This window comes from Hippopotamus amphibius, chromosome 7, assembly GCF_030028045.1.
Source record: "Hippopotamus amphibius kiboko isolate mHipAmp2 chromosome 7, mHipAmp2.hap2, whole genome shotgun sequence".
NCBI lineage: Eukaryota > Metazoa > Chordata > Mammalia > Artiodactyla > Hippopotamidae > Hippopotamus > Hippopotamus amphibius.
Window position 1 is genome coordinate 24,767,306 of NC_080192.1, and position 27,919 is coordinate 24,795,224.

General features: G+C 36.0%; 2 protein-coding genes across 5 annotated transcripts in view; one reads left to right on the forward strand and one right to left on the reverse strand.

The window, feature by feature from the left end:
* The window catches only part of CDK17 (cyclin dependent kinase 17), a 115,856-nt gene extending 89,095 nt beyond the window's left edge, over positions 1-26,761 (forward strand). For 3 of the 4 annotated variants that reach the window (XM_057740468.1, XM_057740469.1, XM_057740471.1), the window contains 9 exons: positions 235-358; positions 3,596-3,716; positions 6,531-6,628; positions 7,127-7,232; positions 9,193-9,235; positions 10,267-10,357; positions 11,663-11,740; positions 12,270-14,462; positions 16,455-18,457. In XM_057740468.1, coding sequence (XP_057596451.1) covers positions 235-358; positions 3,596-3,716; positions 6,531-6,628; positions 7,127-7,232; positions 9,193-9,235; positions 10,267-10,357; positions 11,663-11,740; positions 12,270-12,307 — 699 coding nt within the window. In that variant the 3' untranslated portion in view covers positions 12,308-14,462; positions 16,455-18,457. Of the gene's footprint in view, positions 1-234; positions 359-3,595; positions 3,717-6,530; positions 6,629-7,126; positions 7,233-9,192; positions 9,236-10,266; positions 10,358-11,662; positions 11,741-12,269; positions 14,463-16,454; positions 18,458-23,596 lie in introns of those variants that run through there. The other variant, XM_057740467.1, reaches the window with a different exon arrangement.
* ELK3 (ETS transcription factor ELK3) overlaps positions 18,553-27,919 on the reverse strand; it is a 62,865-nt gene continuing 53,498 nt past the window's right edge. The window contains exons 4-5 of the mRNA XM_057740472.1: positions 24,443-24,565; positions 18,553-19,326 (exon numbers count right to left, since the gene is read on the reverse strand). Coding sequence (XP_057596455.1) covers positions 19,228-19,326; positions 24,443-24,565 — 222 coding nt within the window. The 3' untranslated portion in view covers positions 18,553-19,227. The remainder of the gene's footprint in view (positions 19,327-24,442; positions 24,566-27,919) is intronic.

Consider the following 27,919-nt stretch of genomic DNA (forward strand, 5'->3'; position numbering starts at 1 on the left):
CTTCTAAGACAAAATTTCATTTTGCTTTGTTCATGCTAGAAAAAATAGGTAAATGCTTCAAATAGAATAATAAATTGTAAAATTCAGACAAGTATGTAAGGAAAAGGATGTGGTTCTGTTTTTTTTTTTTTTTTTTTTTACTATTCTAGGCCAATTGCTTTTCTCTTTATCATAACTTATACCAGAGTGTGTCTTCTTAGCTGTAAGACTAATTTCTATTTTTTGTTTCCGTAGCTGTTTTTATACCAAATTCTACGTGGTTTGGCATATTGCCACAGAAGAAAGGTGTTGCACCGAGACTTAAAACCACAGAACCTCCTCATTAATGAAAAAGGAGAATTAAAGCTAGCAGATTTTGGTATGGAATGTGTGAGATATTTCTAAATAGTTCCAGGTGGTTAAGTTTAAAAGAACAACCGTTGACACTCTATGATTGCTTTTATATGGGTTTGGAAGTTTTCTCTGTAGCTTATGGAATAAGATATTCGAAAATTTTGGTGGTGAGTTATGTTAGGGAATGCTGAAAGGCACCCGTTCTCAGGTGTGGTCCATAGACCCTTAAGTGTCCTGAGACTCTTTCAGGGGATCTCTGAAGGTATAATATATTATCAAAATCATACTAAAAGTTTACTTGCCTATTTCACTGTGTTAATATTTGCATTGATTATCCAAAAGTAAGAAGGGGTAAAGCTACAGTGCCATTAGTATAAATCAAGGCACTCATACCAAACTATACTTAGTAGTCATATTCTTCACCACTATACACTTGTGGAAAATAACACTTTTTAAGAGGTATCTGATGAAGCAGCAAAATTTATTAAATTTTATTGAACCTCCATTTTTGAGTACGTCTTTTTAGTATTTTGTGTGATGAAATGGGAAATATACATAAACACATTTGCTACACAGAAATACTACGGTTATTTCAAGGAAAAGTGCTTGTGTAATTATATGAGTGCAAACTGAACTAACTGCCCCCCCCCCCCTTTTTTTTAAAGAAGTATCATTTTTACTTGAAAAAAATGACCAATAGACAAACTATGGTTACTCATACTTAGGTATTTGGCACATGTGTTCTTGAAAAATGAATGAAGTGAGCCTATTATTTCAAGGAAAACAACTGTGAAAGTATTTCTTGACAATAGTAAAATTTGAATTTTCAAGCAAAAATTAGATTTCAGAAATTTGGATCTGCCATTTTGAATTTGACAGCTACCCAATACTTGAAGACTTTTCTGATTAGATCAGTGGTGATATTAACAAATATGATTTTTTTTAATATGCTAAAGAAATGTGTAAACATTTGTAATATCTGAATAGCCCAGGGAACCAATATTTTCCAAATGACCAATGCATAGTATTACAGAATCATGCATAGGTTAAATATCCATTTAAAGTGCAGGATAGACCAGTGAATTTTAACGTAGCAAAAGTACAAGAAGTTGATTGATATAGTTTCAGTTACCCCATAATCTTTAAGAAGGCTGTTAAAATGCTCCTTTCCAACTTCACATCTGTGTGAAATCTGGTTCTCTTTATTTGTAACTTCAATCAAAGCAACATATCACAATAGATTGAATGCAAAAGTAGATAAGAGAATCCAGTTGTTTTCTATTAAAATAGACTACAAAAATGTAAAACAAGCCATTCATACTAATTTTTATTTTATTTTTGAAAAATATTTTTCATAAAAATATTCATAACATACAAATGGTTTCAATGAATGTTTTCATTGTTTTTTTTCCAGTTTTTCTAATATGCAGATATTAATAATCTACATAAATAAAATCTCTTGAATCCTCAATAATTTTTAAGGGTCTGAAAGGGGCCCTGAGACTAAAGAGTTTAAATGCCATTACTGAAAGTGATTTCTTTAATATGCTTGCCACCATGCTTTGTATTTATTTATATGCTTAGTAATTTAATTAGTAGCTGTCTGTCTCTTTAGTTAATCCAATTTTAAGGGACTAAAATAAAATTACATGGCTTTTGCTTCTAGGGAGTAAACTTTTTTATATTGAAGAAACTTTGTATAGTAACTTTCTTTTTTTTTTTTTTAATATTCCACATTCTGAGAGTTTGAGTCCTGTAATGAGGGAAGTATTAATATGAATAGACATTTTCATTAATAATAGAAAGTGGCTTATATAACAATACCATATCACATTTAATTAATTTGCTTTGAAAGAAATTATTGCCTTTCATTTCATGCCAATATTGCAAATCTAATTGTGAACTAAACCAGAAGCCTGTTTGAACAAGCACCATAGTTTAGAATTTTCTCAGGAGGAGGAGTGTTAGGTACTGAGGAAACTATAGCTGCACTTGCTTTGGTGTTATGTGTATAGCAATAGCAAACTTGCAGCCTTGTGCTTTCCCCCATATAACCCAGTATTGTATGAGGAAGAGAAATGAGAAAGCTGCCCTCATTTGCTAATTACCAAAATTTGTTGAATTTATTTTACCAAGTTGGGGTGGTAGAGTAAAACCTATAATTAAATAAAATAGTGTCAACATTGTTTCAGTTAATCCTTTAGTCCTTATACTTAATGAAAATAGTATGAGTACTGCCTAATTTTTAAAATTTCTGGTTTCATTTGGGTGACTTTATCCAGTTTAACAAAGTATTGAGTCATCCTTTTATGACATTTTTCTTATTTAATATTTTAATCAGATATAATAGTTACACCCAACAGAAATCACAGCCTAAAAATGAATTATTCCTTGTTGTTTGAAATAAACTGTATGTTAAAATAAATTTATATTTCTTCAGATTATCTTTTAAAGTTACTTCTTTACTGATCAGAATTTGGAGGCATAGAGGTAATAAAAGCAACTCTCTTAGGCCAGTGGCTCAAGAGATAAGGTTGTAAACTCTTGCCTTGTTTCTGGATAATCAGTGAATTCCATATTAAATTGGCAAAGGAATGGTACGTGTTTTATATCATCTACAGCAACTAATAATATCCAAAGACAGTGAGGTTCATCTTATTTTAAAATTAACCATATAACTTAAAAAGAAAGTACAGAATGACAATGTAGTTTATTCCAAGGAAACTTTCTCTAAATAGAAACTTCCACAAGGGAATTGTCAATAAAACTTAACAGGATTATGGACCAGTAACTTCATGGTTTTTGGTAAGAATTGATATAGCAAATGAAAGTTGGAATCAGGTTAAAAGGTGACAAAAACCTATAGCTGTAAGAAGGAAAACTGTTTATCTTAATGTCATTGGCCTGTTTTGCATTAATTTAAATTCAAGTGGGAAATAATTTTGGCATAATAGTTCATGGATAGAAGGAGGAAGATGTCTTAAGTTTAGATTAGCCCAGATGCTGTACCAGGTGCATTCTGTCATAAAAGTAAGCATGGTCTCTGACTGTGGGATTATTATTTAGGTTTAATTACATAAGGATTTGCTGGCCCAAGACCATGCACACTCCAAAAAAAATTCATAAAACTAATTTGTTTAAGCTTCAAAAAGGTATAGAGTAGTCATCTCAGGCTTCCTTGTGACTGAGAATATGGTGGTGAGAATATGGACTGGGAAATGCATTCTAACTATTTCTTAATTGTTTTCTTTTCCCTATGAAGGACTAGCCAGAGCCAAGTCAGTTCCCACAAAGACCTACTCAAATGAAGTTGTCACACTGTGGTACCGGCCGCCTGATGTGCTTCTCGGTTCCTCAGAGTACTCAACGCAGATTGACATGTGGTAAATATATGCAGATGTTACTGCCATTTACAACTTTGAAAGAATGTAGCCATTAACACAGGCCATACTGATAGATATTTGGCTTTAAGGAGACATAGTATAAGCAACGACTAAGAGTTCTGGCACATAAGATCACCTAGGTTTAAATGCCAATTCGACCACTTATAACTATATAATAACCTTATTGAAATTATTGGCCTGGGCCTCAGTTTTCTCATTTAAGGAAATGAGAATAGTAACAATAACTACATTAAAAGGCTGTTCTGTGTATAATGTTAAGACCAAATGAGCTAATGTATATAAAGCACTTCAAAGAGTGTCTGGTACATAGTAATTTAAAACAAAATTTATTTTTATCATCGTTTAATATTCACCACAACCCACTTGCTTTAAGTTGATTTAGAAATAATATTGATAAAATACCATAGGCATCTTCCTCACATAAGCACTTTGATCATGACACTCCTTTATTCAAACGTGTTTGCTGCTTCCCCATTCATTACCTATAGAGTAAGGCACAATTCTTCAATCTGATACTCAATGATCTCCATGAAATGTCTATAACCTTTCTCAGTTTATTTCAGACTATTTATTTCTCCACAGATGTTTCTTTTTAGCCAAATGGCTGCTCACTGTATTTCATAAATAACCTGGGCTTTGCCACCTTTGCTCTTGTGTTTATACCAGTTCACCCATCTGGAATGCCTGCTCTGTTCTATAACTGGGGCCTGTGCCTAGGGCCTTCAAAACATAGTTTTTCATAAATTCTTCCTGAATACAATCTAGCCTTCCATGGTAATTCCTTCCTCTGAACTGTGGTTATGTTTACTGCTTGTACTTTTCGTGTAGTGATAAATCATATACTTCATTCTGTTTTGTCTTGGGTTGAATGTTTATATAATTAATTTTTGTGTTATGTAACATTTTTTTCTTTTTTAAACTTTTTTAAATTGTGGAAAAGTATATATAACCAAATTTACCATTTAAACCATTTTATGTGTACACTTCTCTGGCATTAAGTACATTTACGTTGCTGTGCAAGCATTACCACCATCGATCTCCAGAACTTTTTTCGTGTTGCAAAATGAACTGTGTACTTATTAAATAATAGCTCCCCATTTCCTTCTCCCTCCACCATTCTCCTTTCTGTGTCTGAATTTGACTTTTCTAAGTACCTCATATGAGTGAAATCATAGTATTTTTTTTTAATTAATTTCTTCTCCCAGTGTTTTTTTTTTTTTTTTTAATTTTTTTGGCTGCCTTGGGTCTTCGTCACGGCGCACAGGTTTTCTCCAGTTGTGGCAAGTGGGGCTACTCTTTATTTCAGTGTGAGGTCTTATTGTGGTGGCTTCTCTTGTTGTGGAGCACGGCTCCATGTACATGGGCTTCAGTAGTTGTGGCTCTCGGGCTCTAGAGCACAGGCTCAGTAGTTGTGGTGCACGGGCTTAGTAGCTCCGCAGAATGTGGGATCTTCCTGGCCCAGGGATTGAACTCATGTTCCCTGCATTGGCAGGTGGATTCTTTCTTCTTTCTTTTTATTTATTTATTTATTTATTTATTGGCTGCATTGGGTCTTCATTGCTGCACACAGGCTTTCTCTAGTTGCTGCGAGCGGGGGCTACTCTTCGTTGTGGTGCGCGGGCTCCTCATTGTGGTGGCTTCTGTTGTTGTGGAGCACGGGCCCTAGGTGCGTGGGCTTCAGTAGTTGCAGCACATGGGCTCAGTAGCTGTGGCACACGGGCTTAGCTGCTCCATGGCATGTGGAATCTTCCCAGAGCAGGGCTCGAACCCGTGTTCCCTGCATTGGCAGGCGGATTCTTTACCACTGCGCCACCTAGGAAGTCCGGTAGGTGGATTCTTAACCACTATGCCACCAGGGAAGTCCAGTATTTGTTTTTTTGTGACTGGTTTATTTTACCTCGCATAGATGTCTTCAAGGTTAACCCATTCACCCATGTTGTAGATAGATATTTGACTCTTTTATGTGTCAGAATTTCCTTCATTTTTAAGGCTGAATAATCATTGTATGTGTATGCTGCATTTTATTGATTCATGCATTCATGGACACTTGGATTGTTTCCACCCTTTGGCTATTGTGCTGCTGTGGGCACGGGTGTACAAATATCTAAGTCACTGCTTTTAATTCTTTTGGTCATATACTTAGAATTGCTGGATCATATGGTGATTTTATTTTACATATTTTTAAGGAACCACCATACTGTTTTCCATAGTGGCTCCATTATTTAATCTTCTATATATTTTTTCTATAGGTAAAATTAAATTATATATATAATAGCTAGATTGTGAGCCCTTTAAAGGAAGGACTATATCTTAAACTCATATGTACTCTCACAGATCCTAGAAGACAGTAACTATTTAGTGAGCCTCTATCCATTTCTCTTCCTTCTCAACACACACACACTCTCTCTCACACACTCTTCACCCTGCATCTACATGTTCTGCTTCTTGCATAAAAACATCTTGAATCATCTGCTTCTCCCTATCCCTGCTAACCACTACCTAATACATAGTAAGCATTAAATCACTATTAGCTATTGTTAGTGGTGTTCTTCAAAGTTCATGCAGAGTTGGGAAAATGGGTATAGCAGTATGGAAGTAGAGACAAATAGGATAGGTGTTAAATTAGTTTAGTTGGATCTGAAAAAAAATCTCTGCATATTTTCTAGCAGGCCTAGTACAAAATTCTCCAGAGAGGCAACCTTAAGGAAAAGATTTTTGTGCTTAAAAATATATAAATGGACTGCTCATCTTTTTTTTTTTTCTTCTTCTTTTTTTAAATGATGCATTTTGTAGGGGTGTTGGTTGCATTTTCTTTGAAATGGCTTCTGGAAGACCTCTGTTTCCAGGATCAACTGTGGAAGATGAACTGCACTTAATTTTCCGACTGTTAGGTAACAGAAGAACTCTCTTTCCAGTGATTTGTTACCTATAATTGAGTAGCTAGATAAGACTATATATCTTAAAAAATATATTTATAAATTTGATACTAAGACTAACATAAATAGCCATTATAAGAATTATAATTAGCATAATTACGATAAAGCCAGATCCTTCTAGGTAACTTCCGTTTTTTATTTACTGAGTTTTACCTTTGCAGTAATGATTGTATGGAAGAACAGAGAAGTATCATTGAAAGTTGACTTAGCACATTATTAGGAAATATTTTAGCTTAGGTGTCAATTAGACATCATTTTTATGGCATCATTTCTTAGTCCAAAAAAAAGTCTGCATGTTTACTGTTTCTATCATTTTAGTTTCAGTTGAGATAATCAGATTATCTACTAAATATAAATTGTTGTTTAAGACACTTTCTTAGTTCCACCTATTTATATGTATTTGCCTGTATAAAAATTTCTATTATTTATAAATATATATTTTTTTAAATTCAGGAACTCCATCTCAGGAAACTTGGCCAGGTGTTTCTTCAAATGATGAGTTCAAGAACTACAACTTTCCAAAATATAAACCACAGCCTCTAATTAACCATGCACCCAGGTACTTTTTTTTTCTCTTTAAGTGAAAGGGGGGAAACCCACTCCCCCCCCCCAGTCTCTTGAAGCATTAGCTTCAGTAAGGATTCAGGGAAAAATACATGATATACGTACACAGTTATTAAATATTTTAGGATTTAATTTAATTTAATTTCTTCCTATGTCAGATTAATTTTATAATTCAGTGACCAAGAATCACCAAAGTGTGTAACTCCACAGAATTGAGCTGTAAAGAAAATGAACATAGAATATATATAATAGAATATATATAATAGAATTCTAGGGCTTATGTAGATTTTTCCATTCCCAGAAAGAAGACATTGATTAATGCCTTATTCAGTACTAGGAAGACCATGATGAAATTTGTTTTGCTTTCTGCACAATTATTCTATATGTATTACGAATGTGTTATAAGTAAAATCTTGACTCTTACACAAGATGACCCATCAGTATTTTGGCCAATATTAATGACAGTTTGTATTTGAAGAATATAAACACTTTCTGATCCCTCATATCCTATATGTTGGCCATCCAATTAAAGTTTCTTTTCAAACCCTCAGATCCATCCTAGACTCCCATTAAAATTTAAGTCAGAACATTTTTACTTATGGAGTGTATTACATTTTCAGTAAGTAACATAGAGTAACCCCTTTGACCGTATTTTTTTCTTTCATTAAGAAAAAATTAAAATGGCAGCAAGATACCAAACAAGGCCAATATCTGTTTTAATCAAAAACCATTTACATTCCTCACAACATAACACACTCACTCTAGTTCCACTTATTCTCAAGATAGGGAAGAATAGTAAAACCATTCTGGTACCAAAAATTTTTGAAAGTTTTTATGTGAATTGTTACTCTTGTCACTATAACAACTAAGAACATTCTAAGTAGGTTTTCTTAGGAAGAATAATATAATGTGTTAGACTTTTTGTAGGTATCTCTCCCAAATAGCATAAATCCCTTTTTGTCATTTTATATATATATTTATATATATATATATTTACACTGGATATAAATATTTATATGTTGTAATGTCCAGTGTAAAAGGTTGCAGCTTTTTAAAGCAGATTCTTCATGACCTTAGCACCTAGCTTATCTATGGCCGAAGAGGTTTGGATACTTGTCAGAATGGCAAACTACGAAGGATTTGAAGACTGGAGAATCTCTAGGCCACAGCATCCACAGTACCCACTAAGAGCACTCAGGAGGGAAATTCCTTTCCCCCCCATAGTTGTGCTTTTGCCAGTGAAAGTCAGTGCAAGATAGAATTTGTCATTTCTGATCAATAGATTATCCCATTAAGATAACCCCTAAACTCTCTGCTCTCTATTTTATTAATTTCATCCTTACAATTATCTGTCTTTATTGACTATTTCATTGGTTTTGTATCCCTTTTTTAACAAAGTTTTCTTAAGTTATTGAGGCATATTTAAATTGAACTCTATAGCTTGTAGTACCCAATGCTCAGCAGACTGTCCTGTAAAAATTTTTTGAATGACTCATCTCTGTTTATCTTGAACCACAGTGATATATTTTGGGGTCACTTATCTGTTTGTTTTCACCTGTATAATAGGAAAATGATGCTTTTGTACTCTTGCCTTCACTGGAACACTGTGAAAATAGATCTAGTTTACTAAGGCTTTTTCAATAATACAGGTTATTTTGTTTTGAGACAAAATGGTAATTTTAAAAAAATTCTATAGTTTTAATAATATCATTCTTGAATATTGAAATTTGAGTTGATGCCCAGTTATTTGTGGTTTCTTCTTAAATAAGTGGCAAGATAAATCTTTTAAGAATTAAACAGATTTGAGTCTGCTTGAAAGCAGCAAGGTGTGCTATTTTAGGGCACTTGAATTTAGCAGATAAAAACACTTGGAAAACAGTTTTATTTGAAAAGTTGCTGTCAGCTATAAAAGATTAAAAAAGAATAAATTGCTACTTGTCTTTTGTTGTTTTTAGGTTAGACTCTGAAGGAATTGAGTTGATAACAAAATTTCTTCAGGTAAGTTATATCTTATAATTGTTAAATCTTTTCTTAACTTCTGTGAGCCTTAGTTTCTTCATCTGTAGAATGGCATCAGTAATAACTCCCTCAAAAATTTATAATGGCAATTAAATAAGATTATTTATGGTAGTATATGGCATGTTTAAGACATGTGCTTAGGTGAAAAAAAATTATGGTTTCTCTTAATGTGTCTGGGTCTCTCACTGTAACCTAGAACAGTCTGAGGTAGTTAGCTGCTGGCATTGATCAACTGTGTCTAGGCCATGTTCTCTGCAATTCCTGTTCTCTTATGTTCTCTTTCTTTTCCTTATACTTATTGCCTTACAGGCTGTTGTACCTCTAAATATCATCCATATCTTCATTCAGAGCAGGAAGAAGAGAGAGGATAAGAGTGTGTCAGTCACATTAGTCCTCTTGTATCTGAAACCCCTTTTCCAAAAACTCCTGTAAAGGCTTCTTCCCAAGTCTCCAAAATCTTCCTAAGGCCAGAATATTAATTGTAAGAGGGGCTGAGAATTGGGGAGCAGGATTGCCATAATTAGCCTAAACTTAGTCATGATTCATATGTAAGAGTTGGAAGTGTGGATACCTTAAACAAATCTACATTATCTCATCAAGGAAGAAAGGGAAATGGGTATTGAATAGGTAATTTAATAATATCTTTCATAAAGGTATTAGATATATTTCCAGTAATCCTTTGGTGTTCATAAAGAAAAGTAACACCAAAGGTCAGATATTTTGCTTTTTTTCATCACCTCAGAAAATATAGGGAATCTAAATTTTTAGTTAAGATCCAGCTTTATCTTGGAAATTTGTAATTGAGATATAATCATTTCTACATAATCTCAGTAGTAACTCAAATTAGAGCATAGTACTCCAAATTGGTTCTTAAAAATAATAGTCATTGTATTGAGTAATCAAGAGTAGCTCTAAATGCTTAGATGCTAATTTGTGTGTGTGTAAGCATACACTTTTTCCAGTATTTAGAGAAAAAAAAATTAATGAAGCCATTTTTTGGTTTTTCACAGTATGAATCTAAGAAAAGGGTTTCAGCAGAAGAGGCCATGAAACATGTGTACTTTCGAAGTCTGGGACCAAGAATACATGCTTTACCTGAAAGTAAGAGAAATTCTAGAGTGTGTCCCCCGACCCCTTTTATTTTTATCCAGGTTTGGAGACTGGGGTGAATTAGGGGTTTAGGTAGATTGTGGGGTTTAGGAAGATTGTTCGTTTTTAAACCTGAAATTCTGGTCTTTCTGTAATTAGATCAGAATTCCTTGAAGAGAGGTGTATGTCTTATTTGCCTGTTTTAATTTATTTCTTTTAACACTGAGCATGTTGCCAGAACTGTAAGAAATCAATAGCGCTTAGACGTGGGTCGTCAGTCTTATTGGACTTAAGTTGGAAAATGCCACCTGATGATAGACATTGTCATTAGGCCCAATCTGGATTGCTTTGATTCAGAGTTGTTAAAAATGGATTTCAAGCGAATAGTAATGAAGTACATCTGAAACATGAGGTTGTTTTCTTATGGAAGTAAACTTCCTTTTGAAGATGTGAAGGTGATTTTCCTTTTCTGTGACTTTACTATCCCCATGACAGTGGTGAGCATGTTGTCACTAAAGTAACTGATTTCTTATGTCTGAGGTAACTGCTTAATTTTACTCAGAACTTTCTTATAAATTACCCCGATATTTTACTTTAAAATAAACAAGATGAGTGGGGAATTAAGAGAATATTTGGGAACTGAACTGCCAGAAGTTTTCACTAATTTCCATTCTCATTTACTAGATGGTATTGATTCACTAAGGTTTTCTAATTGGAGTCAAGACTCCTCAAGACTTTTCACTTAGTACTTATTGGATATTTTTTTAATGAAAGACTACCTCTCTGGCAGAGATGGAAATGAGAAAGATGAATTACAAGTGTTTTTTAAGATGATATTTACATTTCATTATTAATACCAAGTTTTATAGTATGAGGTGTGGGTAGCGTGTACAAACCTATTTCTTGTTTTTCTAAAATTCTGAAGTAGTTTGAGAATTTGACCTTCATGCCATCGTAAGGAGACAGATAGATGAAAAACAGAGAGAACAAAACTGAGTAATACATTTTGATTAGCTCTTCTAATCTCAGTAAGCCCTAGAAATAGACAGTGTACATTCTCCTCAGAGAAACACATACTCAAAGCATGATTTAAAGCAGAACTGGGGGAGAAAGGTTCTAGAGGGAAATTATTTGGTTTGTTTTTCTTAAAACATTGGGACAAAAGGGAAAATATTTCAGCAGGGCTGTATCCTTGTAAATGTAGTATAAATGTTTCATGTTGAATAAGTATACATTTTTAGACATTTTGTCTATAGTTGGGTTATATTTGCTTTAATGATAGACTTTCATCTGATAATTTTTGTCTATGCATTTTAGGTGTATCAATATTCAGTTTGAAAGAGATTCAGTTGCAAAAGGACCCGGGTTTTCGAAATTCTTCTTATCCAGAGACAGGTGTGTTTGTCATAAACCATTTCACGTGTCGATCATGAAATTTTGCGTGGAACCATGTTTTTGGTTTATAAATTGATCAGTAAAATTATTGATGTAAAAACCAATGTACAGTGCATTTCACAGCTGTGTATGTTTAGCATTGCACGTACTCACTTTTCTGTATGATGTGGGCAGCTCAGTAATTCTTCAGAGAGAAATCTGATTCAGTCAAATCAGGGATCCTGAAAGCTGCAGATGGCACAAAGACCTTTTACAAGTGGCCTGGCTTGATCACTGCATACAGCATCCCTGGCACCTGAGGCAGAAGACACATCTTGTGCTTCTCTAGTCATCAGGTTCATCACTTCGAAGCATAGAAGCTGTAGACTGACCCCATCAACAAAAGGGTCATTTAAGACAGTGCTGATCACTCTTACCGTGGAATATTAGCTTTTGCTGGTGGGAACATTAGCTTCATAGAGTCACCAAATACTGTATGTGGGATAAAACTGAACCTTGAACTGCCTCATAAGATGACTTTATATTTTAGGACATGGGAAGAACAGAAGACAGAGCATGCTCTTTTAAGTCTGATAACATGGTTTCAAGCCCAGCCCCCAGCCTTTCTTATCAATCAAGGACTCAGATCTGAAGGCAATTATTTCTTTTGGTGGACTTGGAATCTTCGTTTGTCTACACTGTCCTCTTCACAGTGGAGTCTTTTTATTTTAGACCTACAAATTGTTTTTATATTTGTTGTCACAGTGTGACAATTTTTTTGTACAGTTGGTTTTACGGTCTTCTCTGCCATTAGAGCCAGTAGGTTACAGCTATTGATGTAATTGTAGCTGCAATTTTTGTGCAGGACTGAGAAACACAGTGCATTATTTATTGCGGAATCATTGCTGCTAAATAACTACTGTCTATTTAACTCAACAGTTGAATGCCTGAAGAAGTTGCAGTGGCTTTATTATATGTGAATGCATCTGTTTTTCCTCACAAGTTGTTTTACTGCTGCATTTTTTGTTTTTAAAATTAAACTGCAGTGTTTCCTGGAATGTAAATTCAGCTTTGCTTAACAGTAAAATATGTGAGCCAACTTGAACACTCTTACGTTCATGCTATATAATTTTTTATTGAACATTGGCAAATAGAGTAGCTAAGAAATTGATAAGCACATTTTTAGGAAAGCATGTGATGCAGAAGTTGATTCAAGCAAGTGAATACCTGACATTTTGGGGATCTCCCATTAAATACCAGTAAATTAAAGCACCCAAATTATTTATTTTTACCTTTCCTCATTTTAGAAATATTTACTGCATATTATTGGATATTTGTATACTAATACACTTACCTATTTACATTGTGCTTTAATTTAGTTAAAACTAAACCATACAAGTCCAGTCAAACATGAGAGGTCTTGTTCTGTTTATTTGTTTTAAATACAATTCTTTTATTAGAATGGATGATACTTCATTGGGGAACAGTTTTTTTTCATTTGGGAGCTGTGTGTATGTGTGTGTTTATTCGCTTGAAATCAGCTGAAAGCTGTAATATGTCTTTGAAATGAGCCATGATAAATACAAATGAGAGAAATGAGAACTTGGAAGATTGTTTTAAAGCATTATAGATATTATCTGTTTACCAGAGATAGTAAATATTATAGTTTTAATTATGCATCTTTTTGAACATCATAAATACACCTTGGTGTTGGTAACAGTGTTTTAAGCATTTGTGTTCACTTTTAAGGACTATTTGTTTAGTGCATCTTACCAACTGCAAATCTTGATTGCTATATTTTGAAATGGTCATGTAAATTTTGGGCTTATATATCATGAAAATAGTCATAACTTAACTCCTTTCCTGACATTCACTGTAAAACATTCAGGGGTCCTACCATTTCTGTTCAGGAAATCTTGTAGTTTATTGTTATTTAACAGTATTAAGTGAATTTTTGTATATTTCATTTTAACTTTATTTGTGAATAGTGATTGTGGCATGTTTGGGGTGTTATTTTAATATTTCATGATACTGAAATTTTAATTTTTTAAGAAAAATTTTCTGGAAGAAACAGATTCATGTGTAATGGTGAATATTGGACCACTACTGCTTTTCACATTTGTAAATTGGTTTTATGTTAAACCCTGTAGCCTAACAAACTGCTGTTATTTCTAACTGACAGACATGTATTAATATTGTACTTCGAAGGTTATAAATATTATGTGAAAATTCCTCCATTTTGTTTTGAAATTTATAATAACAAAATCTTCATGTTGTTAAAGTGTGGTTTTGTTGAGTCAGTTCTTTCTAGGGGAAGAAGGCTGTACAGAATGGGATCATTTTCTTTTATGAATCTCCTTAAGATAATGAAATCTCACTGTGCCAATAGTAGTTAATTTATAATTGTGCTGGCCATTCATTTAGTAATCTTTACTGTAATTTCATAGGATAGCACTTTTAAGTATCATTGTCAGATTTTTATCTCAAAGGTTATATATTTCATTTGTTGTGAATATGTTTGATTCTTGTATATAAAAGGTGAAGAACTGTATCCAGCAGTTACATAAAATTCTTCTTTCTAGGAAAAGCTAGGGATGTTTCTTCATTTTATTAAGGAATTTGACCCTTTTTTTTGATACTTGAGCACCATTCAGATATTGAAAACTTTGCAGTGAAGAGAGTTGAAACTCAGAAATTTTGAATCTTGAACACGATTCATCGTAAACTGACAAGGTTCTTAAAGGTAAGAGAGGATGCCTTTTTTGTTTTCCTTGCAAGTGATGTTGTTAACACATTGGATATGTCACTCTATATAGAAGTGGCTGTGCTGTGTTTGGTGCTTTATCAGCCTGTGTTTCAAAGGCTACTTGTTAACATGTTATAATGATCTATCTTTTTGACCCAAGACAGTTCATGTGGTTGTTTTGTGTGTGTGTGGTTTTGTTTTCACTCTTTTTTTTTAATTGTGGTAAAATACATATAAAGTTTGCCATTTTTACCCTTTGTTAGATTACGGTTCATTGGCATTAATTATTATGTTCACAGTGTTATAAAGCAGTTACCATAATCTATCTCCAAAATTTTTCATCACTCCAAACAGAAACTTTGTACCCATTAAGGTTTAACCCCCTCCCCTTCCCATCCCCCATTTTCCCCTTTCCCTATCCCTTGGGTAACCTCTTATATATTGTGGGTTGGCCAAAAAGATCATTCAGGTTTTTCCATAACATCTTACAGAAAAACCCAAACGAACTTTTTGGCCAAACCAGTACTTATTGTCTCTATAAATTTGCTTATTCTAGGTGTTTCATGGAAGTGGAATCATACCACACTTGTTTTTTTGTGTCTGGCTTATTTCACTTAGCATAATGTTTTCAAGCTTCATCCATGTTATGGCATGTGTCAGAACTTAGCTTGTTTTCATGGCTGAATGACATCATTGTACGACTATACAGCATTTGCTTATGCATTTGTCTGTTGGTAGACACTGTTTTTTCCCATTTTTGGCTGTTGAGAATAATGTTGGTATGAACACTGGTATATAAGCATCTGTTTGAGCCCTTGTTTTCAATTCTTTGGGTTTATATACCTAGGAGTGGAATTGTTGGGTAAGTTAGTAATTTTATGTTTAACTTTTTGAGAAATCACCAGACTGTTTTCTACAGTGACCTACCATTTTACATTCCCAGTAGTAATGTAAGAGGTCCAATTCCTCCTCATCCTTGCTTTTTAAATTTTTTTCCCATTGTACTCATTCTGATAGCTGTGAAGTGGTTTCTCCTGGTTTTGATTTGCATTTCCCTAATGACTACGGATGTTAAACAGCTTTTCATGTGTTTACTGGCCATTTGTATATCTGCTTTAGAGAAATGCCCATTCAAGTCCTTTGCTCTTTTTAAAATTTGGTTGTATGTCTTTTTCAGTTGTAGGAGTTCTTTGTATGTTCTCGATTAGACCCTTTTGATGTGTATGATTTGTAATTTATTTTTTTCTGTGGGTTGTGTTTACTTTCTTGATGGAGTCCTATTGATATACAAAAGCTTTAAAGCCTGGTGTATTTTTTGTGTTGCCTCTGCTCTTGGTGGCATATTTGAATTGCTTTTGCTAAATCCAAGATCATGAATATTTTCCCCATTTTCTTTTAAGAGGTTTATAGTTTTAGCACTTACATTTAGGGCCTTGATCCATTTTGAATTAATTTTTGTGGTATAAAGTGAGGGTCATTCTTTTGCATGTGAGTGTCTAGTTTTCCTAGCCCTACTTGTTAATAGGATTGTCCTTTTCCCACTGGATGGTCTTGGCACCGTGTTGAAAATCAGTTGACTGACCATAGATATGAGGGTTTATTCAGTTCTTTTCTCTCAGCCTACATCTCTGTCCTTCTGCCAGTACCACAATGTTTTAATTAATTGTAGCTTTATAAGTTTTGAAATCAAGAAGTGTGAGTCCTCCACCTTTTTCTTTTTCAAGATTGTTTTGTATATTCAAGTTTCTTGAAATTCCGTATAAATTTTAGGATGGGATTTTCTACTTCTATGGAAAATAAGTTTCTTTGGCCTGTGATAGGAATTGCATTGGATTGGTAGATCACTTTGGGTAAGTATTGTGATCTTAACAATATTAAGGGTTCTAATCCATGAATGCAGGGTGGCTTTAATTTCTTGATATTATTTGCAGCTAAAAGAATAAATGGTAATTTAGTTTTTCCCATTCTCACCTCCCTATCTCAATACAGAATGACAGAACTTCAGATTTAAGAGATCAGAGGACCACTTTTCAGATCCATTCCCTTCCACCCAATTCAGTCCCAATAAGTATATTTGTTTCCTTAAATATGTGTTTAAATAAGATTTATACATACATAGTGTTTCAGTGTGCAATATTTAAGCTGAATAACAATTCATTTTCCAGTTTATGCCTTAGAGAATAGTGGGATTTGGATCATCCCAAGTAAATGGAAGTTAATTGCTTCTTCACACCTTTTATCACAAAGTATTTATTGAACAAAAATAATGTAACAGTAAAAGTGATACATATATGAAAGTTGAATGAAGATTTGCAGTCATAGAAAAGATGTGTACAGAGAGACCAACATTTAGGTTATAGTTCTATAAAACTTTACCATCGCGTTTTAACACTGATCAAGCAAACATATAAAAAGGGGAAAACAAAGTTATTTAATATGTTCTTTGAAACCTATTTTCTGACTAAAATAATTGTTTAAAAGAGACAAACCCAGCACACACACACACAAAATGAGGCAGAGCTACGAGTTATACGTCAATACCTCCAGTTCTCTGTTTTAGTGAGTTTTTTGATCCATCAAAAATTGTTGTATTTTTCCATTTCTAATAAATGGATCTGGAGTGTATGTTAATCATAGTATTTGGAGGAAGGGAATACAAAAATCAGACTTACAGTCAACGTTTACATTTAAAATAATATTTTTGGTTGAGGTTTTTGCTTAACTTAGTTTTTCTCTGTAAGAATCTTGCATTTGAGGTGTGCTCTTATCTGACAAAATAGAGGGTCATTTTAATGTTTTTGTTTTGTTTTGTTTTCTACTTAACATACAGTTTTGAATCTAGAGCTAGGCATGGGGAAATAGAACTGGACTGAGCACCAATCAGTCATTGTTCTACCTTCAGTGAACCATGTAGCCTTAGGCAATTCCCACATCTCCTGTGCAGTTGTCCTTACCTGGAAATGGTGGTTGGATGCATTCTCAATGGCCTCTTCTAACATTTGATGTTTGGTAAATACCAGTCCCCTGGACCTGCTCGTTTATTTTAGTACAGAATTATCCTTAGCCTGTGAGGGAGTGACAGTAGTGTCTATCTGCAGGTTTTGAAACCAGGCCCATTACTTTATATTCAAAGATGCATATTAGAGTGTTTAGATTTTTTTCCCCCAGATAAGGGCATATACCCCCAAACACAGAGATTCTCAATTCCAGTGGACAATCTCAAGCTTTGTAATTGTCAAAACAAAATTTTAAATTTCTTGAAAATTCAAGAAATATTTGTTTCTGCAGCCTTTATTTTTTACCCTTTCTCATAATCCCTGCCATTTAATGCATTGTTTGGGTCAATGAATCATTAGCCACATTTCAAACTGGTTTCTGTTATAGTTAAGGATGATAATTAACAACCTTGAAAGCACTGGGCACTTTCCAGTTCTTTTATATTAGAACTTTACTACTTCATATACAGAATGGCGCCTTAGACTGATGCCTGATTTTTTGACGGAACAGAAAATATGTTTCTATTATCACTGCTCTAAATACACTATGACTTTACTGCTGAGTATTCCAGATTGCTATATAATCAGTTCAGTTCCACAATGATGAGGTTCCTGAAGATTTTTATATTTCTTTGATCAGTTTTCCTTCATTCTCACCATAAACAGTAATACATAAAGCAGTGTATCTCACACCTCTCAGTTTCCACAGGCAAGGCTATCTGTACCTATACACGTGAAGGTACCTGATGTTACCCAATCGTTTCTTTGTCATTTGTATTCATCACCAGTCTGTGAACCTCTTCCAAAGCATAGGCTTTTTAAATGTTAATTATAGTTCCTGGGGTTTAGAGAAACCCTAACTCATAATGATAGAGTAAATGCATCAGAGAGGTGTGAGTCTCTGTGGAAAACTGGGAGAACCAGGTTAATTTTTTAAAACAATGTGCTAACCTAGGAAATACTCCAGGGGCATGGAGAGAGTGAACTTGATGTAGTTTTTCCATCCCAGGTTTTAGTTTGGAAGGAGTCTAAAAGATTTTAAACAGGAGACTAGCCTTTCAACATTCATTTTTCAAAAAATGCACTTTAGAACATTTTCTTTTATGAAAGTTTATTGTCTAAATATGGCTTAGTTTTTTCTTATAAAAACATTAGTTGGACATTATATTCACTGAATTTCAGTTCAAAAGAGGTTCTAAGGCAATTCTCACACAGTTGAAAGCAAAAAAGAAAAAGTAATGTGAATCTGCTTTCATATTGCCTACTTGTGAAAAATAATGAAATTCTACTAGAGAGATGTTTGATGCTAATTTTTGTCTTTCAAACATTTTCTCTTAATACTAAAAAATATATAAATCATTTACATTAAACTAAATGCAAAGGAAGGCACAGCTGGTTATAGTGTATATAAGCACAGTTCAGCATACGCAGAATTAAAGAGGAAAGAAGCTTCACATCCTTATTAGTTACATTGAAAACCATTAAGAAAAGTTCTTCACTGTCAACAGTGTTCAACACTTAAGAGCTAAGAAGATATAAAAAACAAAAACATTAAAATTCACTTAATGCAAAAGATTTTCATATATACTTGAATATAAAAAAGTTTTTAAAATGGTAACATAAATCGAGACCATCCATGTTATGAAAAGTGCAAACCAAATTAACAGATAGGTTTCACAACGTCCTTCTCATGACACAGGTAAACTAGCCCATGGGGGCAAATTTGTTTCACCAGTTAATGAGTCTTTAATTGTGGCCAGATGTCATCAGGATTTCTGTGAGTTCGAAGAAAGCAGTACTGGAGAAGCAGCTCTGTCCAGACTGGGGATTGGCACTGGCATGTGGCCATTAAGCAGTGTGGGGAACTGTAGGGGACAAAAGATTTTTAAAATAATTATTGCAGATCCATTGGGAAGACCTGAGTTCTTTACATTCCTAGACAGACCACAGTGGATCAGCTCTCTCATTACCCCTGTGATTGATAGAGGTCAGTTGCCAATTATTTTACAGAATGAGTAACTGGAAGATGACAATGAAAAAGGATTACATACAGCAAACAGAGGCCAAGGCTTAGAAAGTGTCCCTAATTATTTTATGTGCCTAGGTTACTAGAAAAAAATATGCTTTATATGTTGCTAAAGCATGTTCTAATATTACTTCTAAAAGATTCCAATCTACTCAGAATGATAATTCGCTTTAAATATTAAGAAAAATTACTTTTGAAAACCAGGAAACGGACTATTTGCATGCAAATCAGCAGTTTCTCATACTGTATTTTGAAATTGGCTGTTAGTTTTCCAGAGTACTACAGTGATGCATCTCAGTAACTGTTAAAAATGAGGAATGTTTTTATTTTTAATGATATTCTTATTTTCTAAGTTTATTTTCTAAATCTTTAAACTATTCTAATTAAAATTACAAATAATATCAAACTGAATAGAGAGATCACCCATCGAGAGATCAGGACTTAAAGAGTAAAGTTAATTTGTGTGTTGTCGGTAACTAAGGTGATAAATAGGACAAAGGTATATGCTTTGATACCTTGTCAGGTCTAAAATACAGCAGCTGTACTCCCAGCTGAACATGACATAATTAAAGATCTCCTTTTAAAACTGTTTGAAACTAGGTGTTCATTGTCTAGGATATGTGTCACAATGATCTCTGGGCTGTCTTCTAGTTTAACCCCTATTTAGTCTAGATCACCTAAATGTTATTTAGTGTTGACGTTTAACAAACTGCAGAGCCTGGTATGTGTTAGAAGTACAATAAATGTTTGTAGAACAGTATATTTTTGCAATTTTCAAACTATTTCAGTAACATGTGTCTAGTCCCTTAGAGCTTATCAATGGTTGTCATTTCACTTGATATATAAAGCCTATAAAAGTTCAGTTATCCTTATTTTATGGATGAGAAAACAGACTTCAATTAACTTCTGATTGGCTAAAGATCATAGCTTATAAGCAGTAAAGCCAAGTTTAAACTCTGATTGAAAGATATTGTGCTTTCTGTACCAAACTGCCCAACTTATTTTTTTGCAGGGGTTGGGGGTGGATAGTGCTCTTTAATTACCATTTCACTTTCTTTAATGGTTATATTCAAGGTTTTTGTTTTCTTCCTAACACTTGGAATTTTAATGTTATACAGAATTTTACCCATTTCAACCGGGTTATCAAATCTGTTTGCATTTAGCTTATACTCTTTATTTAAGGCGTGCTCCTAACCACTATTCCTATTAAGAGTGAACACTGGAAGAAGAGCAGATGTTGTTTTCATTCTTTCAGTTTATTTACATCTTCTCTCATTTTAGTTTCTGTCCATCTTATTGGTGTTTTCCAAAGAATCAGCTTTTGGTTTTGTTATTGATTTCAGTCCTGTGCTGTTTCTATATACTCAGCTGTCATAGTTTCTCTTGGTTAGCCTGGCTGTTCTGACATGTTTCATAGTCCTCTTCGTTGCCTCCCCCCACCCCCATACAGTCCCTTTTCTTAAATTACGGCATTCGCCAGCTTTTGTCCTCAGCCTTCCTTTCTCCTCTACTGGACTCAGTTAGATATCCCCACCTATGCCTCTTCCCCACTCACTAAGTCAGCGAGAGTGGCGGTAAGGAGCACGACCCTAGATGTGAATCAGGGCTCTGCCACTTACTCACATGTGATCTTGGGTAAATTGAGCAACACCTCCGGGCCTTAGTTTTCTTTTTTTCTTTTTCTCATGGAATTGGTTATCTTTTCAAATAGAACTATTGGGACTATTAAATAAGAAGCCATGAAAAGTGCTTAGGACAATGTCTGGCATACAGTAGCCCTCAAAAAATAACTGTTGTTATCAATAGCATTCCCAGTCTTTTAATCACTTAACAATCCTTGCTTCTCCCTAATTTTCACTACCTACTTACTCCTCACACCTAACTAAAAGTCATGCTCTCGATTTTGCCTCTGGAATGTCTTTGAAATATATACCTATTTTCACTGTTCTTATCTAAAAGATGATTCTTCCCTCAGAATTTGGAGGCGTATAAATTTCCTCATGTCTTCCTGCCCCTTATGTTTCTGCTTTCTCTTCTGTCATCTCTGCACACTGTGATATCAGCAATATCTTTCTAAAATGGAGATCTTATGCTGTTTCCAGCTATAAAAGCCTTCCGTGGTTGTCACATAACAGCAGCTCCTTGGTATTCAAGTCCCAGGCTGCTTTTCCAACCAGTCTCCTATCACCCAGTCCCTTCCAGAACAGATTATATATTTTCATATCCAAATGATGCAGATCTGTTCATTTAGAAGGTACTTTGCCAAAACCCTGTCTCTTCTTCCTAGCTCAGGTGCCACTTCTGCCTTGGAGTCTCTGCCCGGTCCTCGGCTGGAAAGAGCTACTCCTTTTGGGTTCTTAAAGCACTTTGTTTACACAACTATCATTCACCTTTTGTATATCCCCACAGTCCCTGCCTCAGAGCATTGAAAATATTTGCTGGATTAGATTTGTTGAGTTAAAAATTACAGAAAACATTCTCCATTGAAAATTACCTCATTTCAAGATATATCTGTACCTTTTAGGTGTATTCCAAATCTGATCAAAATCTAGTTCAAAAGTGGAACAGACATCCTAAAGATAAGCTTAAAATGCTAAACAGTCTAACTGGAACCCATCTCTATGTATAAATCAAGATTGTATATTTAGATTTAGCACAATGTCTTTGGCATCTCTCTCTCCACTGAAACATGTCTAGATTACAAAGCATACCTCTTCTAGAAAGACTAATATCTTCACTCGCCTTACCTTAAAATTTTCAGTATCTGCTACTACTTACTACAGTAATATCAGGAGACCTTCTGTGCCAAAACTCCTCAGCTCTGTCAGCTGTTACCCTAAGGATTCTGATCTGTTTTTCTCATCATCATAGGAAATTTGCCAGCATCATTTACAACTTTATTATAGGCCAAGTCTAATTTTTTTCCTCCTCCACACATTCACATAGCATATGTGAAAGAGGCTTGTTATTTTTAAAGACACTTGTTTTCATTAGTTTAAAAAGGGGTACTGTTGATAGAAGTCTGAATTTTGAAAATCCATCATTTGAAATGTCTAATTTTAAAAAATCAAATTCTTCTTACCATGCTATTTACCATTTTCAAAACTGCTAATTTCAACTTTCACCAGCTCAGTGCTCTTAGCATAGAAAGAGTAATAATACTTTAAAAGATACAAAATTGTTTTTCCTTAGTCTCATGGTTCCCAGTCCCAAAAAGAGGGCCCAAGGCCACACAACCTGTCAGGTAGCCAAATCTGGTTGCATTTTCCTTTTCAGGGCTGTGTTTTGAATGCCTCCAGGAGAGAGGACAGGTCCAGTTTGTGAAATCAAAATTCCGAGCAGGTACCCTTTAAATGCAGCACTTATGCAAAATTCCAAATGTAAATTATGAACCACTGGTCCTCAGTGGTTCTCAAAGTGTGGTTCCTGGAGCAGCAGCATCACTAGGACCTGAAAGAATGTTATTATCAGGCCCCATCCCAAACCTTCTGAATCAGAAACTCTGGGGGTGAGACCCAGCAAACTGCATTTTAACACACCCTCCAGCTGATTCTGTTGCACATTAACTTTGAGAACCACTGGTCTACAGTGGAGACTGAAGAGAAGGGATGTGCATATCTCCCAATTCCCAGAGCTCCTGATATCCTGTTAATGTGTAGAATCACTGTGGGCATCAACCACTGCTACTGTTGGGAGTAATGGGCTGGAAAAGGTTTAGTGTCTAAAGCAAGAGATCTCAAATGAGCTTCCTTGGGAGCTCAGCAACCCCTGCAACAATCAGGTGGCAGAACTGCCTGTGAGGAGGGAAGTGAGAGTCCATTCATTATTCACAAGTATGCAGGGAAGCCTAGAGAGGCCCTGTGTTAGATTCTAGTATTAGAGTAGTGTTACAGTCCCTACCGCCATGGAGCTGACTGTACGTATGCACCGTACAACTCCATTCTGCTCTACTTGGGAACTCTCTGCTGCTCCCATCTGGAGGCTTCCAGAAAATAAGGTCTTTTAGTTCCCACACCAAAAGATTACTAATCTAAAACTTGCCTAATACTGCTCACTGCTTTTTGCTCACTATATCTAGTGAGCAAACTATTTTTTGTTTCCTTGCCTAGTTAAAATGGCTAAGAATCAACACATTGGCTGTGCATGACCATATCTCAATTTCTTGTGATGAGAAGACAGGCCAGGAAGAGAAACCTGACAACTCCAGGGACACAGTCATGTCATAACACCCGACCAGGAGACCAGAGAAGCAAGATAGTAATCAAAACCTCTTTAGCTCCACCTTTCTCCCAGTGAAACCCTAAATACCAGCATGTACAGCCCCCTGCACAGAGGAAAACATTAACCTTGACAAGCAAAATGGATCAACTCAGAAAAGCATTGGAGACTTGATCTTAACTTTCTTAGACATCCTTGATGAATTCTTAGGCATCCACTCCTTTAGTCAATGATAATTACTGAACATCATTTTGTGTATCAAGCAATGTGCTAGGCGCCAGGTGCACACCACAGCAAACAAGGTGCTCTTGTGGCTTGAGAGCCCACCATTTAACTGGTGAGGTTGCCAGATGAACTTTTTATTATGGAACAAGAAGATTAGTATTAAGGGAAAAAAACCCTAAGTATCCTTATCTATAAAATCATAATTTTATACATAAGGATAATTAGGTCTTTTTCCTTAATAAGTTTCCAGTTTTCATAGTCAGTGAAAATATCCAAAACACTTCAAGAACTAATTGTTGCATTTAGGGGTATCTGACATGAGAATGCCGCCTCAATGAAAATACCTGCCTCTGAAGGTGGCCTTTTGCAGCTGTGTTAACATGAATTCCTTTTGGAAACTTAAACAGTGAGTTCTTCCCTACATTTATTGAAGACGTTACCGTGCAGGATTTACTGGGAAAAACACATCCCTTAGAAATTCCACATTTAAAAGTTCATTTCCAAACGCTCACCTGGAACAGCGTGTTTGGTCCTTGCAGGCGGGCGGGACTCAGTGGAGCAACTGGACTAAGGCTGCTCCAGAAATGTATGCTGGATAGCAGTGGACTCGGGGTCAGAAGCAATCCATTTGGTGTCTGGGAAAGAAAGCACATACACAGTTTTTGATACTGTATCACCTGACTCCAGCTGGGGTGAGCAGTGCAGGCCAGGGGCACTAGCCACAAACCAAGAGACAAGCCTCTCCGCTTTAGGAAAATCTGACAACTTTGTTACTTCTGCGGGGCTGTGCACAGTTCAGTTTCCTTCGTTGCTAACTGTGGGAGCAATTTTATCAAGGAAGAAAGTATGGAAAAGTTACCTTCCTCCAGCATCCTAGTAGAAAACTCAAGTGTGTAGCAGCTTCTTTCCACGAGCTTTCTTCAGTTTGCTCCTCCTCACACATTAAACAAGATTTAGTGTACAAGCAAATGGGATCCCATGAGAGGGCTTTATTTTTTCTTATTTGTATTTTTGTATTTTGGGCTATATACACACACACACACACACACACACACACGCACATATTTTTAAAAGGACATCCCAAGCTCACTTTCCTGATCAACAGCACTTTAACACTTTAGGATCTGCTGCTAAAATACTCTGTAGCAGCTTCATCAGAAGCTCTGGACTGGATTTTCCAGATTTCACTCCGGATACGGGGCTGATGAGAATTCATCTCCCTGGCAATAGTTCGTGGAGGGAAAAAAATCCTTTCTTGTCAGATTGGGTGTAAAGCCAAAACTCTGGGTTTCCTGGGAGAGTGCCAAGAATTGCATTTGCTTGCATACACGCAGCAGGAGTCCTGGCCTGCAAGCCAGCAAGAGTGCGGAAGAAACAACCCGCTCCAGCTGGTAAGTCTGCATGGCTTTTATTCTCAGCGGAGCCAAACTCCCTGGCCAGGGTGGTTTTGCACCTCTGGTGACTAGAAGGAACCCCTCAGTGGTTTTGTGATGTCAATAAGGTGCTCTGTGCAGGAAGAACGACAGCAAGGGCACCAGCATTTCAGACTGCATTATGCTGGATACTAAAGTGTTATTTTTTTCCTAGAATTGGCCTTCGCAGCTTCGTTAATTATCCAGGACATTTGGCTTAAACCTAAGTTGAAAGGTCTGCTCTGTTCAGTGGAACGGAGACAAACACCTGAAGGTTCTCAAACTGAAGCTGCTGAAAAGACTCAAATAATTTGAGTCTTTGGTTCCACAGCATTTCTACATGTTGAATGACCTATGAGGTTACTAAGATAAATACGTGTTTTGGATAAGTTTCCCATTTGTTCTAATCCAAGGCAGTTTCACAAACGTGCCAGGCCATCTGGCCTAACGGTTCAGACTTAGCAGTTCTGCATGGGCTCTGCCAGGGTTGCAGTCTCAGAACCACTACTACTAGATAGGTAAACTCTCTGTCTCAGTTTCCTAATCTGTAAAATAGGGAGAAAAATGCCTACATTTTTTACATTACAGGATTGTGAGGAAGAGTACATGATTTATGTAAAGCTCCTAATACGTGCTTGGCACATAGCAAATGCTCAATAAGTATTCAAGACTGTTATCATTAGTAATTAAAAGTATATTTGACTATTTCACCTATTCATGGGAGAAATCCTCAACTGTATCTGGAAGAGTACTTAATGTTCTGAAACAGACAAACCAACCTAATCAGCTGTTACTTTAAGGTTCCTCTCAGTCATATTAGGGTCAAGCCCACAGCTCAGGGGATCCGAGAACTAATATTTGCTTGTTACTCTGAAGCCAGGTTCCAGTCACAATATGCCACACTCACATTTACTAACCAGTGTGTTCAAGGCCTCGTAGTTTACCTACCAATGAAAGCCTCACAGCTCTAAAGAGACAGTGAATCTTCTAAATTGCAAAACATAGCTTTCTTTCTCTCATCCATGGCCATAAATATACATTGATTCCTTTTTAATCCTCTGAGTAATATATGAAGGTGTAGAATATATTTTCATAGTCTAAAATTCATACCCATGTCAGGATTGGAGATGTTTGTACATTTGTTTCTAAGGGATACAGGATGTACTCAGAAGACAGTAGCCTTCTGTTTCTCATGTTAAATACATTTGAAATGTCTGCTATAATATATGCAAATAAATATTGTAAAATGACTTCATTCACTCCTCTCCCTCCCATCCTTGTTCTGCTTGAAGATCCTGCGGCCGCAGAGAAAAACACTAGTTGGTTGCTCTTTTAGGGAAAATTTGTATAAAGCCTGGCCCGAGTTATCTCTGGTACCGTGTAAGTTTTCAGTGCCTCTGTCTGCAAGCACCTTGAGTCACGGAGGGTAAGCTGAGCCTGAGAGAGGCTAAAGAAAGAAGCCACCAGCAAAATGTATGCTTCCTCTTCCTTCACTAAAGAACGTCTTTGCAAATGAGCTCTTCTGAATGGCAGACAGGGACTTCCTGTCACCTGCCAGGGAAGGAGATGCCCTAAGGCCCAAGGGCAATGCACGTTCATTTTCAAGGGGAGAGACCCTCCTGTCAGGACCTCATTTCATCCTCCCCACTCAGTTCTTCTTACACTTAACACTGAGTCTTTTAGAAAGCCCTCACATTTGAGCTAAACCTGGTGGGCTACCATTGTCCAGACCTGCCCCTCCTGGGTGTCCTCCGCCTGAATCATGATCTCTTACCATCAAAATTCCACCTCCTCAATGGAGACGTCCTGCATTCCCCTCAATGAGACAGCACGAGCTCGCCACCTTCTTTCCAAATCCAGTGTTTATGACGCATCCACTTCTATCAACAGTACCACCACTGATGTACCCACTCAACAAATACTGACCAAGTACATCGTACATACCAGGTGCCAGAGAAACAACGATAAAACAAGACACTATCCCTGTGCTCACAGCCCGATCTTCAACCCAGCATCCCAGTCACTGAGGTGCCCCCCCATCCCCCACCCCCTTGCCACAACCTCTGGGCATGGCCTGTGGATCCTTTCTTGAACTGACACTCCTGTTTATCCCCTCATTTGCAGTATTGCAGCATCCAAGCCCCAGCAACTTAGATGGCATTCGACAACTGCCACCTAAATCAGTCCAGCTGCCTCCGGTCTCTCCCAGTCTGAGCACTGCCACTGAATCAATCACCTTAAGACACTGTGTTTCACAGATTCAGGGAATTTAAAAAAAAAAAAAAAAAAAAAGTACAACCTCCTTGGCCAAAATTCTAGGTTCCCCCATAGCCTGGTTTCATGTGAAACCGCACCCCTCACTTTGCTTGAGCACCACATAGTTCCAACCTACTAGTTCTTCAGCACTCATTCCACAACTTCCCTGACCACTTAGCCCATGGTCCCCTGGGCTACAGCTGCTTCACAAGTGATCTCATCTGTTCCTATGGTTTTTAATCACCCCAAAGTCTCTCCTTAGCTCCAATTGCAGCTGGTGTTTTTTCCTGAATGTCCCGCAGGCTCCTCAAACTCCACATG